General features: G+C 47.8%; 1 protein-coding gene across 1 annotated transcript; it reads left to right on the forward strand.

Moving 5' to 3' along the window:
• Positions 1–12,860: 12,860 nt before the first annotated feature.
• Tmem217 (transmembrane protein 217) lies at positions 12,861–13,430 on the forward strand. Its single transcript, XM_055607276.1, has one exon. The coding sequence runs from the start codon at positions 12,861–12,863 to the stop codon at positions 13,428–13,430; it is 570 nt and encodes a 189-aa protein (XP_055463251.1).
• The last annotated feature ends 392 nt before the right edge of the window (positions 13,431–13,822 follow it).

Raw genomic sequence — 13,822 nt, forward strand, 5'->3', positions numbered from 1 at the left:
GTGTGTGTGTGTGTGTGTGTGTGTGTGTGTGTGTGTGTGTGTGTGTGCTCGCACACAGGTGCCCACAGAGCCCAGAGGAGGACACCAGATCCTTAGAGCTGGATTTACAAGCAACCTTGAGCTACCTGATGTGGGTGCTCAGAACCAATTGGGATTCTTGGGAAAAGCAGCAATGCTATCAGTGACCCGAGAGAAACGTAAAGATTAGTCTGGGCCAGTGATTAGTTTGTTGCGAAGCCTCATGGCCAGAATCAGATCCCCAGGACCGCACACGGCAGGTGTTCCACTGTCCTCTGACCACCACTGGCTCACATACTCCCTACACACACACACACACACACACACACACACACACACACACAGACACACACACACAAATAAATAATATACAGTTTTTAAATCTTAGACTTTTAAGGCATTTCTTAATCTTTTAAATAAAAAAAAATTTAAATGAGGGAATGAGGAAATGAAAAGCTAAGCAGCTAGAGGGTCTCCCGTCCGGTCCCCTTTCCTCTCCCCCATTCATCCTCCTCCTCTTCTTCCTTCTTCCCTTAAGATTGTTCTGTTTTGGTTTTTCAGTGACAAGCCCTTTTCCCACACATAGAGAATTTCCCAGGCTCTGACACTGAGGGCCACATGGCCTACCCCTGCTACTGTAGCTGTACATGGAAGCTGCTCATTGCTCCCCAGTGCAAGAGACTGAAGCTGCCCGCAGGCGTGTCCTGGGCTAGCGCCCACAGATGGGGTCCACGCCCGGCTCCAGCGGCTCCCTTGTCGTTCTCCCTTGGGAACTAAGTCAGGGGCGAGTGTCTAGGTGCTGTTAAGATGTTCCTGCTCTAGATTTTGAGGCAGGAGTATGCAAAACAGATGAAAGAAAGAAGGAAAGAAGGAAAAAAAGGAAGAAAGAAAGAAAGAAAGAAAGAAAGAAAGAAAGAAAGAAAGAAAGGCTGTTCCAGGGAGGGAGGGGAGGGTGGGACAGTCCCCAGGATCTGCTGCCAAATGACTCCGGTGTAACCGCTGAGCCACACGCTCCTCATCAGCTTAGCCGTGTCCTGGGTGGCCCAGGTCCATGGCTGGCCACTGGCCGGCACCTTGGTTGCCTGTGTGCAAGCATGAATGGCTGGCCTCAGTTCCTCCTATGCAGACCCAGGCTCACCATTACTTGCTGTCGTCCACGGGAATTTTTGTGAAGGTTACACAAGCGTTACATTAAAAAGGCGCTTGTGTAATTGGGCTTGCTCTCACCCAGGGCCATGAGAGCCTGCCCAGGCTAGCCTTGCTACTGCGATAAAGAGGATGTGGAACCGGGCCAAGCCCAGACGAGGCCATGCTAGGTCAGCCAACAGACAGGTTGAGCTTCAGATGGATGAATGAGCTCAACGGAAATCAGCAGAGCTCCCTGGCCAGCTCACAATCCACCCCCCTCACACACTCTAGTGCGTCCAGCTGAGATCTGCCCAGCCCGGCCAGCCTCAAGATAAGCAGAATTTCACAGACAGATGAACTAAAGACACCATCATCGTAATAACTGCCGAGGTTTGCTCTTGATCATATGACACTGTGCGAGACCTCTTTTTTTTTTTAGTATATAGATTTATGTTATTTTATTTATTTATTTTGCCTTTCTAAAAAGGCAAACTGCTAACATCATATGTTCCCTTTTATTAAAACGACGTTTTTTTCTCATCATATGTCTTGATTGTGGTTTTCCCTCTCCATTCCCCGCCCCCCCGTTCCTCCCCACTTCGCCTCCCATCTGGATCCACTCCCTTTCCATCTCTTTATAAAACAAACAGGCTTCTAAGGGAAAATAATAAAATAAGATATAGTAAGATAAAAAACAAAAACTAAGGCATTGGAATTGGACAAAACAGAAGGAAAAGCGCCCAAGAGAAGGCACAAGAAACACACCCCCTCTTTCACACACTCAGGGATCCCACAAAAACACTCACGGGGAAGCAAAGACCTGCTGCAGACCCGGGCAGGCCCTGTGCCTGCTGCCTCAGTCTCTGTGAGCCCCTGTGAGCTTTGACCATGCTGATTCAGAGAGCTCTTGTTTTACTATCCTCCATCCCTCTGGCTCTTCTGCAGGGTTCCCTGAGCCCCGAGGGGGTGGATCTGATGCAGACAGCCAGTTTGGGGCTGAGTGTTCCAAGCTCTCTTCACTTCCCGAAAAATATGTAGCTGTGGGGGTCTCTGTGTTTGTTTCCATCTGCTTCAGGAGGAAGCTTCTCTGATGGCCAAGCCCGGTATCATCCTATGAGTATAGCAGAATGCCACTGGGAGTCCTTTCACTGCCACTTTCTCTTCAGACCAGCAGTATTTGCTTTTGCCCTAGGTCCCTAGGCTATCTAGCCCCATGTTCTTGGTCACCAAGCGGTGCTGAGTGTGAGTTCCATTTCAAAGAGTTATTGAGTATTATTATGAGTTATTGAGTGCTGAGTATGAGTTCTATTTCACAGAGATATTGGGGTTACCCCCACAAGCTTTGTGCCCCCATTGCAGGCAGGACACTATTGTCAGTCCAGGGGTGTGTGTTGGGGGGAGGGGAGGGTCTCCAACCAAAGCTGGAAATTGTCCTTTCAAGCTCTGTGAAGAACTGTGTTGAAATTTTGATGGGGGTTGCACTGAGTCTGTAGATTGCTTTGGGTAGGATGGCCATTTTTACTCTCTAACCTCTGATATACTCTTCAATTTCTTTCTTCAAGCTCATAAAGTTTTTCTCATTCAAGTCTTTCACTTGCTTGGTTAGGGTTAGCCCACGATATTTTATGCTATTTGAGGCTATCGTGAAAGGTGTTGTTTCCCTGATTTCTTTCTCAATCCGTTGGGTGTAGGAAGGCTACTAATTTTTTTGTGTGTTAATTTTGTACCCAGCCACCTTACGGAAAGTGTTTATCAGCTGCAGGATAAACACTGTAGATAAAAGCTCTGTGGAATTCACAGTCACTTATGTATATTATCATATCATCCACGGATGAATGTATTTTGACTTCTTCCTTTCTAATATACTTCCCCTTCATCTCCTTCCGATCCGAGACTCCCAGTACTATAGTGAATGGGTATGGAGAGAGTAGGAAATCTTGTCTTGTTACTGACTTTAGTGGGGTTTGAATTTTTCTCCATTTAAGTTGATGTTGGCTGTAGGCTTGCTGTCAACTGCCTTTATTGTTCAGGTGTGTCCCTTGTGTCCCTAATCTCTTCAGGACTTTTGTCATAAAGGGGTGTTGGGTTTTTGTCATAGGCTTTTTCTGCATCTAATGAGATGATCGTGTGGGGTTTTGCTTTTTTTTTTTTTTTTTTTTTATTTGGCTTATACGATGGATTACATTTACCAATTTATCTATCTTAAACCATCCCTGTGTCTCTGGGGTGAAGCCTACTTGATCATGGTGGATGATCATATTTACCGATTTATCTATCTAAAACCTTCCCTGTGTCTCTGGAGTGAAGCCTACTTGATCATGGTGGATGATCTTTTTGATGTGTTCTTGGATTCTCTTTGCAACTGTTTTATTGAGAATTTTTGCATCTATAGTCATAGGGGGAAATGGTCTGTAATTCTCTTTATGTGTTGGGTCTTTATGTGGTTCGGACACCAGATTAACTGTATAACTCATAACGAATTGGGCAGTGTTCCTTCTGTTCCTGTTTTGTGGGGCAGTTTGGGGAATGTGAGCATTAACTCTTCTTTGAAAGTCTGGTAGAATTCTGTGCTAAAACCATCTAGTCCTGGTTGCTGTGTTTTTTGTTTTTGTTTTGGGCAGGGAGACTTTTAATGACTCTTTCTATTTCACTGTATCTCACTAGGGGTTATAGTTCTCTTGAATTGCTTATCTGATATTGGTTTAACTTTGGTAAGTGGTTTCTATTAAGAAAAATATCCATTTCTTTTAGATTCTCCAATTTGGTGGAGTACAGGTTTTAAAAATATGTCCTTATGATTCTCTAGATGTCCTTGGTAATCATTATGTCCCTCTTCTCATTTCTAATTTTGTTAATTTGTATATTCCTCTCCACCTTCTAGTTAATTTGGATAAGAGTTTGTCAATCTTACTGATTCTCTCAAAGAACCAACTCTTTGTTTCATTGATTCTCTGTATTGTTTTCTTTGTTTCTATTTTATTAATATCAGCCTTGAGTTTGATTTTTTTTCTTGCCACCTAGTCCTTTGGGGTGTGATTTCTTTTCATTCTGGAGCCTTCAAGTGTGCTGTTAAGTTACTGATGTGAGAGCTCTCCCATTTATTTATGTAGGCGCTTAGTGCTGTGAAGTCGCCGTCTAGAACAACCTTCATCATGTCCCACAAGTTTGGGTATGCTGTGTATTCATTTTCATTCACTTCCAGAAAGTCTTTAATTTCTATCTTGATCCGTTTTTCATTCAGCAGCGGGTTGCTCAGTCTTCATGAGTTTGTAAGCGTTCTGTTGTTTTTATTGATGCTGATATCCAGCTTTAACACAGGGTGCTCAGGTAGGGTGCAGGGTGTTATTTCAATTTTTTTGTATCTGCTGAGATTTGCTTTGTGTCTGAGTATGTGGCCAGTTTTGGAGAAAGCATCATGAGTAGCTGAGAAGGAGGAATATTCTTTTGCATTTGGCAGAAATGTTCTGTAGGTATGTGTTATATCTATTTGGTTTATAATGTCACTTAACTCCGGCACTTCTCTGTTTGTTTGTTTGTTTGTTTTGTCTGGATGACCTGTCTATTGGCAGGAATGGGTTACTGAGGTATCCCACTGTCGGGGTGCAAGAGTCAATATGTGATTCATGCTGTCGTGATGTCTCTTTTATGAACTTGGGTGCCTTCGTGTTTGGTGCATAGATATTGAGAATTGCAATGTCTTCTTGGTGGGTTTTTTTCTTTGATGAGAATGTAGTGTCCTTTCCTATCTCTCTCTTTTCTTTCTTTCTTTTTTTGTTTGTTTTGTTCTGTTTTTTTTTTTTTTTCCAGACAGGGTTTCTCTGTGTAGCCTTAGCTGTCCTGGACTCCCTTTGTAGACCAGGCTGGCCTCGAACTCACAAAGACCTGCCCGCCTTTGCCTCCCTGAGTGCTGTGATGACAGGTGTGTGTTGCTGTGACCGGCTGAAATATTTTCTGTGCCTTTGTCCCGGGTTCCTTCTCCTTTCTCTGTTATATTCTTGGATTTAGTTGTTTCATAGTGTCCCCGGTTTCCTGGATGTTTTATGGCTGGATTTTCTTTTTCTAAGATTTAACATTTTCCTTGACTGATGTATCCATTTCTTCTGTCATGTCCTCGATGCCTGTAAGTCCCTCTTCCATCTCGTATATTCTGTTGGTGAGGCTTGCCTGAGGTTCCTGTTTGAATTTCTAAATTTCTCATTTCCAGGTTTCCCTCAGTTTTGGCTTTTCTTTATTGATTTTATTTTTACTTTCAGCTCTTGAACTATTTTATTCATTTCCTTCCACTGTTTGTGTTTTCATAGATTTCTTTAAGCAATTTATTCATTTCCTCATTAAGCATCTCTATCGTGTTCATAAAGGCTATTTTAAGGTCTTTTTCTCCTGCTTCAGATGTCAGCATCATTCAGGTCCTGCTGTGGTAGGGCTGCTGGGCTCTGGTGGAGAACTGACCTGACTGTTCTTGTGTTTTCGTGCTGACATCTGGCTTTGGGTAGACTGTAATTCTGGTGCTGAGAGCCGGTCTTGTCTTTGTTGGGCTACTGTTCGTTGCTTGGTGTCTGCTGCCCTCTCTGGTTCTTTGCAGAGTGTGGTGGCTGACACTTAGGAGCGGGGATGGGCTGGTGGGGGTGCTGATGGGGTCCACAGGGTGGAGGAAAGCAGGGTGCTCCACCAGGATCTGCTTAGTCCCCTGGGGCTGCAGGAAGAGAGTGAGGAGAGGCCATAGCAGGTGCTGAGGACTGGATGGGGGGTTAGGTTTGGAAGAGAGGAGGGAGAGGTGAAGAACTATAGTTGGCCTACCTGCTTTCCTTCCTGGAGTGGCCAGATTTATCTTATTTATAACTATGCGTGTATGTGTGTGAATACGTGCACATGTGTGCACGTTGGCTCTCCCAGGGCCGGAGTTACAGCGGCTGTGAGCTGCCTTCATGAATTCTGAGACCTGAGCCGGAGCTGGGGGTCACTGCAAGAACTGGGAGCCCTCTTAACCACAGCGCCGTCTATCCTGTCCCAGTTATGGTAGACTTCAGAAGGCTCACAGGCAGAGGGCTGGAGGCAGTTTTATCCTTTCTGCTATGAGGGCGGCTACAGACAGCATGATGTGAACATGACGGGAAACGTCATTTAATCCTCTTTTTTGGGGTGGGGGGACTGAAAAGATAGTGGATGTCTGCTCTGTGAAACTCTCAGGGGTCTCCATCCCTTTTCTCTGTTGTTCTATCTATAGAAACAGGGGGCTATGTTGAAGGATGATGCCAGAAGTCTCTTATTTTGTTTGTTTGTTTGTTTGGTTTGGTTTGGTTTGGTTTGGTTTGGTTTGGTTTGGTTTGGTTTTGTGACAGGGCTTCTCTATGTAGCCCTGGCTGTCCTGGACTCTCTTTGTAGACCAGGCTGGCCTTGAACTCGCAGAGATCTGCCTGCCTCTACCTCCCCCAGTGGTGTTAGGAATCTGATGGTTGCCTTGCTTTCGCCCTTTTTCAGTTCTTTCTTACAAATTGATAGCATCAAGGCAGGCACAGTGACTCATGCCTGTGACCCCGGCACTGCGGGAGGAGGCAAAAGGATGGGGAGTTCAAAGTCATAACAGATTCGTGGCAAGCCCAGGCAATATCAAAAACCAAGCAAGGTGGCTGAAGATCTAAGTTTGATTGCCTCCTCTAAGTTTGAGAGCCTCCTCCCAAAAGCTGTCCTCTGACCTCCACCAACACACCTGCCCACACCCACACACATAACACTCACATGCACACAAAATGAATATCATTTAAAAAACTTTGGTTGCAGCTGGGTTACAAATTTCTAAGCTGGGCAGTGGTGGAGCCTGCCTTTAGGGAGGCAGAGACATGTGAAAATCTGAGTTCCAGGCCAGCCTAGACAGCAACCCTACACACACACACACACACACACACACACACACACACACACACATCACTGCCCAAAACAAACAAACAAAGAACTTTGGTAGCATAACCATCAGTTGCAAATGAGACCTGGAAATGTAAACTTTATTCTGGCTGGCTGTTTAAATAAGTAAATACTATGTCTGTGGAAGGAGCAGTCACTAAGTTTGCGAAGGTCCTGCCTGCCATTGTAGATTTCCACATTGAAGAAAAATGGGTCTTAAATGGTACAGAGGGCTCCTTGCTGGTGGAATTAAAGCGCCTCGGTTCTTAGTCCTGGCATAAACGTTTGTCTGTGGCAGTTTGGGTGACCCTGAGGCTGGGGTGCCTGTGTACCTCAGGCTGTGGTACAGGTTTAACTTCCGGTGGAAGACATGAACACAGAAGAGAGCTTCCGGGGCACTCCTGATTGGCCGGCTGGCGAGGGGCAAGTTGGCAGTCAGCCGGTGACCGCAGGAAGGAGGCTAACCCCGGATCGCTGACAGGGTGTCGGAGGTCCGAAGGACCCGGAGGGGAGAGCCAAGCGGGGAAAGGACATCTGAGAAAGGAGAGATTCCACAGGTAGGAAGGAGCGTGTAGAGCCAGGTCGGGGTTGATGGATGGAGGCTGGTGAGGACCAGTACACAGCGGAGCGGTGCCGTTACTGTCTGTGTTCGTGCATTCCCAATGGGGACTGGTTGCCCTGCTCCAAGCACGGAAGGCAGGTTCTCCTGTGCCGGAGAGGACGGACTTTAAGCAGACCTGGTCTCTTGAAGGGGGGATTTAGATGCCCGGATGAGCGAGAGCATTGCCTGGAGGAGCGAAGGGAGAAGGAAGACCTGGCTTCCCCACAGCTGAGATTTCTCTCTTGCAGGGAAAATGGAGAGGTGGCAGGTTGTGTCCCCTATAGAGTACACACGCATGTGCGCGAACACACACACACACACACACGCGCGCGCGTGCACACACACACACACACACACACACACACACACACACACACACACCGACGCCCTCTCCTGGCTCCCGTGGGCACTGCAGGCACCTGTAGCACATACATGCATGCAGGCAAACACTCATACACATAGAACTTTCAGAAAAAGAGAAAGGAAAGAAAGAGGCTGGGCAGTGCTGTTCACGCCTTTAACCCCAGCACTCGGGAGACAGAGGCAGGTGGATCTCTGTGAGTTTGAGACCATCCTGGTCTAGAAAGTGAGTCCAGGACAGCCAGGGCTATTAGACAGAGAAACCCTGACTTTGAAAAACCAAAAGAAAGAAAGAAAAAGTGTTGTTTATTAATATTTATTATTGATTTATCTTTTAGTTAAGCAGTGGTTATTCCTAAACGAGCTGTGTACCCTAATCACCACACAGAGACTGGGATTTATTTAATTAACCTAGAGCACAATGCTGGGCAATAGTTACTCCATCCTAAACCTCCAAGCCCGCATAGCTTCCTCCCATTCATATTTCCTACATTATACTTGCATTTAGTCATATCTTAGATCCAGTTCATCTCACCTCATGGTTTCAATTTCTGTCCTGCCAATGACTCCTTGCCACTCCCTTCTCTCTTCCCTACTCTGGGCCAGGATATCCTACCCTATTCTCTCCTTTGCTCAGCATTGACTGATGTTTAATTGACAATACAGAGAACAAATGGTGGCATGTTTACACAAACTTGAGACAGGTGATGCGTAGAATAAATATCACAATGCAATGTCCGGATTGAAACCAAAGAGTGGGGTAGAGAAATCAGCATTTGAATGAACAAGGGTAAATTGTATACTTTCCACAAGAACATAATTCCAACAAAAAAGAAAAAAAAAAAAAAACACTGCTAGTTCTCTGCTGGCACCAACAATTACTGTTGAGGAAAGCCTGCATCCACGGCACAGGGAGATTCAGGCAGCCAGAAGAGAGCTGAATTCCTAAGAACCAGGTGAGTGAGAAGCCACTCCCAAGGACAGCTTTCAACCTGCAGCTGCTCCGTGACCTCAGGAAGGATCCTGAGGCAGAGCAGACAGCTAAGACACTCCTGGCCTCCTGTCAAGAAACCCGAGATACATAAGAGTGGGGCCAGCCTGGATGTCCATCAGCTGATGGATGGATCAAGAAGATGTGGTACATACAGACCGTGAAATTTATTCAGTAGTGAAATGATAGGACATCACGACATTTGCAGAGAAATGGACGAAACTGGAAATTATTATATGAAGTAAAATAAACCTGGCTCAAAAAAAAAAAAAGGGGTGTGTTTTCTCTTGCATGAGGATCCTGGATTTTAATTCTGTGTGTGTGTGTGTGTGTGTGTGTGTGTGTGAGAGAGAGAGAGAGAGAGAGAGAGACAGAGAGAGAGAGAGAGACAGAGATGGAGAAAGACAAGCAGATCACAAAACTAGAAAATGGACTATGAGGGGGAAATGGGGTCTTAAGGGAGGTGGGAAAGGAATGAAAGAGGGCAATATACGTCACAGTAAAGCAGAAAGGCTGTTACAGGGAGAAGGGAACCCAAAGGCGGGTAGGACGGAGGTCAGGAGTGAAGGAGGACAGTGAGCAAGAAGTATGCATGCCAAAGCCAAAGCGCCAACGAAACTCCGTAAGATAATACTGGGGTGTGTGGGCAGGAACTAGTTGAAAAGTGTTTTGAGCCTAGTATGGCTGCACATGTCTTTTTCTTCTTGAGACAGGGTTTCTCTGTGTAGCCTTGGCTGTCCTAGAACTCACTATGTAGAGCAGGCTGGCCTCAAACTCAGAGATCCTCCTGCCCTGCCTCCCAAGAGCTGGGATCAAAGGTGTGCGCCACCACCACCTGGCATGCTTGTACCTGTCTTTAGCCCAGGTCTCCAGGCAGAGGCAGGAGGATCTCTGGGAGGCCCAAACCATCCAGGGCTGCATAGTGAGACCCTGCCTCAAGCAACACAGTAACAGAAAAAATATATGTTTTAAGGCTTGAGGGAGATAACGCAGTCAATAAACCACTGCTTGCCTTGTGTCTTAGTTACTGTTCTGTTGCTGTGAAAAGACACCGTGACTAAGACAACTTAGGAATGAAAGCATTCAGCCTGGGGGCTTAGAGTTTCAGAGGATGAGTCGATAACCATCAAGCCAGGAAGCATGGCGGCAGGCAGGCAGGCAGCCATGGCGCTGGAGCAATCAGAGAGCTCACACCTCATCCACAAGCAGCAGCCAGAGGGAGGGGGAGACGGAAAGAGAGAGAATGAGCGAGTGCTGGCATGGGCTTTTGAGACCCCAAAGCCCATCCCCAATGACACACCTCCCCCCATCGAGGCCACACCCTCCTAATCCTTCCTAAACAATTCCACCAACTGTGGCCCAAGCATTCATAGATGAGTCTGTCAGTCAAACCACCACACCTTTGTAAGCATGACGACCTGAGTTTAATCTCCAGAAGCCCGAATTTTTTTAATAAAGCAGACATGCCTGAAATCCAAGCATGGAGACGGGTAGATCCCTAGGTCTCACTGGGCTGGCTGGCCTAGCCTACTTGGCGATTTCCAGTGGGAGAGCCTATCTTCAAAAATAAGGTTTTAAACCGGGTGGTGGTGGCACACAAGTAGAGGCAGGTGGAGCTCTGTGAGTTCAAAGTCTGCATGGTCTGTGTAGAGATCTGCTGCCCTCTTCTGGACTCTGCACATGCATGCGTACACACACACACACACACACACACACACACAAATTAAATCTTGAAAAAAGGAGAAAAAAAGAAAATACGATGTAAGGATTGTACTGCCCACATCCTCTTCCACTATCAGGAAGAAAGCAGCTTGGCAGAGCGCCCAGCGGATTTCCACGTGCGTCTCCTCTCCTAGAGCCGTGACCACGGGTACCGTTGCTTCAAGGCAGTGTCTGAGAAGGCAAGTACCTTGCCTGGATCTGGGCATCTTGCCATCCCGGACACAAGCAGACTTTCTCAGCAAAGGGGGAAATGGCAGGGAAGAGGGCACCGACTGGCATCACTAGGCACAGAGCTTAACAAACAGTAGCTAACAGGCAGAGTAAACGGGAGTCGCCCCTTGGCATAAAGACAGAAGGGCGCTGGCCAGGCCAGCGCTCCCGGAGCACGGAACCTTCCCAGGTCTTCCAAACACGTTTGCTCCCTTACACCTAAAAGAGGTTTCTCCAGGTTTTACATCAATGTCCTTTTGTAAAAATGTATTTATCATTCTCCTTCGCTCTGTGTCAAACGTGTGTGCCGGCCATGGCAGCCTTGTGGAAACTGACAGGGCAGTTTCCTCCGGCCCGTTCTTCCCTTCCACCTGTGGGTTCAGACTAAGAGTCCACCGTACTGAGTGTGTTGCCGTGGAGACGGGATTCTCTATGGCAACCATTTAAACTTCTCATTGTGTGCCCGTGTGGCAGTTTATTCCTTCCTTAGTGTTTTTATTAGTTGTTACTCTGTGTGTATAATGGGGGCGGGGGCACACGGGCCATGGCATTTGTGTGAAGAAGGTCAAGGACAGCTCTGTGGGCCAGTTCCCTCCTCCCACCTTTCTGTGTAGTCCAGAGATCACACTCAGGCCCCCTAACCCACCAAGGCTCACCCGCAGCCCATTCTTTATTGAAGCTGCTTCTTCTTCTCTCTCTCTCTCTCTCTCTCTCTGAGACAGGTTTTCCTGTAACCCAAACTGCCCTTGAAAACTCACCACGCAGCCAAAGGTGACCCCGAACTCCTGATCCCCCTGCCTCCGCCCTCCGAGGCGGTGGGTTTACAAGTGTGCACCACCACGGCTTCACACAGTGGCAGGGATGGAACCTGGGGTTTCACGTGTGTGAGGCAAGCGCCGCCTCAGCCGAGCCTGGTCCCCAGATCTCCTGGTGGATTTCTGTTGGCTTCTGTGGTCTGGTTCCTAACCGTTCATGTCAAAGTGCATTTTCTAATAGTCCTGTGTGTGCTTCAGTGTGGGCTGTGTGAGAACTTCACTCTCCTGCAGAATGTGTCGGTGTCTGTGTGTGTGTGCGCTCGTGCATGGGCAAGTGCCATCAGTCATTCACGTCATGTTCTCAGGGAGAGATGGACAATGAAGACTTTGACGTGGAACTCACACAGACAGAGCCCTTAGTCTCAGCAAGGAGGAAGTTAGAGAAAGCCAGGGCGTATCAGTTCATTGTGGACATTTCCTTGCAGTGATGGCTTTTGTTTCTTTGGGCAATTTGGCAAACTTGGGTTTGGATCATGAGCACTCAGCTGAGAATTCCCTGCACACAGACAGATGCCTCCCCACACAGGAGAATGGAGTTTTCCTCCCCCGGCCCCCGTGTGGGGCTTCTGTGGAGTAGAGCGCTGCAGTGGTCACTGTGGACTTCGGAATCCAGGCCAGGAAAGATGAGACGCGTCCATCCTGCTTATCTGGCTCTTCTGGAACAGTCTGGGGAGCCCCCTTCAGCCTGCGGAGAATGTCAGGCGTCTCCCTCTGTGGCTATCTGTTCTATCCCTTTGAAATGGATTCTCTCCATTTCAAATGAATCCACAGCTCTCTGTTCTGCCCGGGCCAGTAACCTCCAGGGTCTGTTCATCTCCATCCTTCCCCCTTACCCAAAGACCCAGATTTACAGAGACAGGCCAGGACAGGTTTTTAATGGGCCCTGAAGTCAGATCCGCAGCAAGCCCTCGACCTACAGGAGCCATCCAGCCCTCCTCCCCGCCCTCACCTGCAGTCAAGTTCAACATCTCCTGTCAGTCAAAGCCATTATTTCCCATTTCCTTTCTCCTCTCTGTATCCAAGGGGGATGGAGAAGGAGAGAGAGAGCCTGGTACTTCCTGTGTGGACAGGAACTGAATCGCTGTGGGGTTTGCTTGCTTCCACAGGGGACACCGGCATGAAGCATCAGACCTGGTGCGGACTGACGGCCAAGATAGGCACTGTGCTGTCAGGGGTGTTTTCTATCATGGCCGCCCACATGCACATCATCTTCGAAAAGAAGCACCTTGGCGACGGCAACTGCATGGAAAAGGTCCAGATGCAGGACATCAACGTGCTGAGCCGCTTCTTCATCTGCTGGAGCTTCAGAATCGTCACCTTCACGTCGTTCGTCACCATGGTGGCCAGCTGCTTCCTCCTGTACTCGGTGTACGCCAAGATCTACGAGGGCCTCATGAGCTACACGGGCTGGATAATCACCTACGAGCTCACCAACCTGGCGGTCCAGATCTTCACGGATGAGTTCAGCATAGCCCTCATCAGAGCCATGCGCTGGTTCGGCTTGGTGGCTCGGGCCTCCCTGCACTGCTTCTGGCTGTTCTTTGTCATCACCTACGCACAATTCATTTACCAGAGCAAAAAGCAGGGCAACATAATCTCCTACCACAGACGCATCTCCCTGGGAGGCGGAGACGCTCCACGGAGGAAATCCAAGATTGTAAACTTCATCCACCACTACAATGATTGACGGTGGATGCTCCATTTTCCATCACTGGAGGCTCTCAGGGTAGCCCTAGTCCCCCAATGCATCTTTTTTTTTTGGGGGGGGTTGCTTTTGGTATGTTGGGTCTTCTTTAGCCTCAACCCCTAGCTATGTATAACCCATTATACACCTGATGAGTAAAACAACAAAAAGGAGAAAAAATTCTTTAGTCCGTCTCTTTGAGTTTCACCCCGAACGCACATACATTGTTTATCAAGAAGTGGTCAAAGGGCCAGGGAGCCGGAGAGCTGGAGAGATAGCTCTGCAGTTAGGATCACTTACTGGCCTTCCAAAGGACCTGGGTTTGGTCCCGAGCAGCTCACAGTCATCCGCAGCTCCAGTTCTGGGGGGGACCAGTGCCCTCTTGTGGACTACAC

The sequence above is a fragment of the Psammomys obesus genome, unplaced genomic scaffold (genome assembly GCF_907164565.1).
Source record: "Psammomys obesus unplaced genomic scaffold, mPsaObe1.curated_primary_1811, whole genome shotgun sequence".
Classification (NCBI taxonomy): domain Eukaryota; kingdom Metazoa; phylum Chordata; class Mammalia; order Rodentia; family Muridae; genus Psammomys; species Psammomys obesus.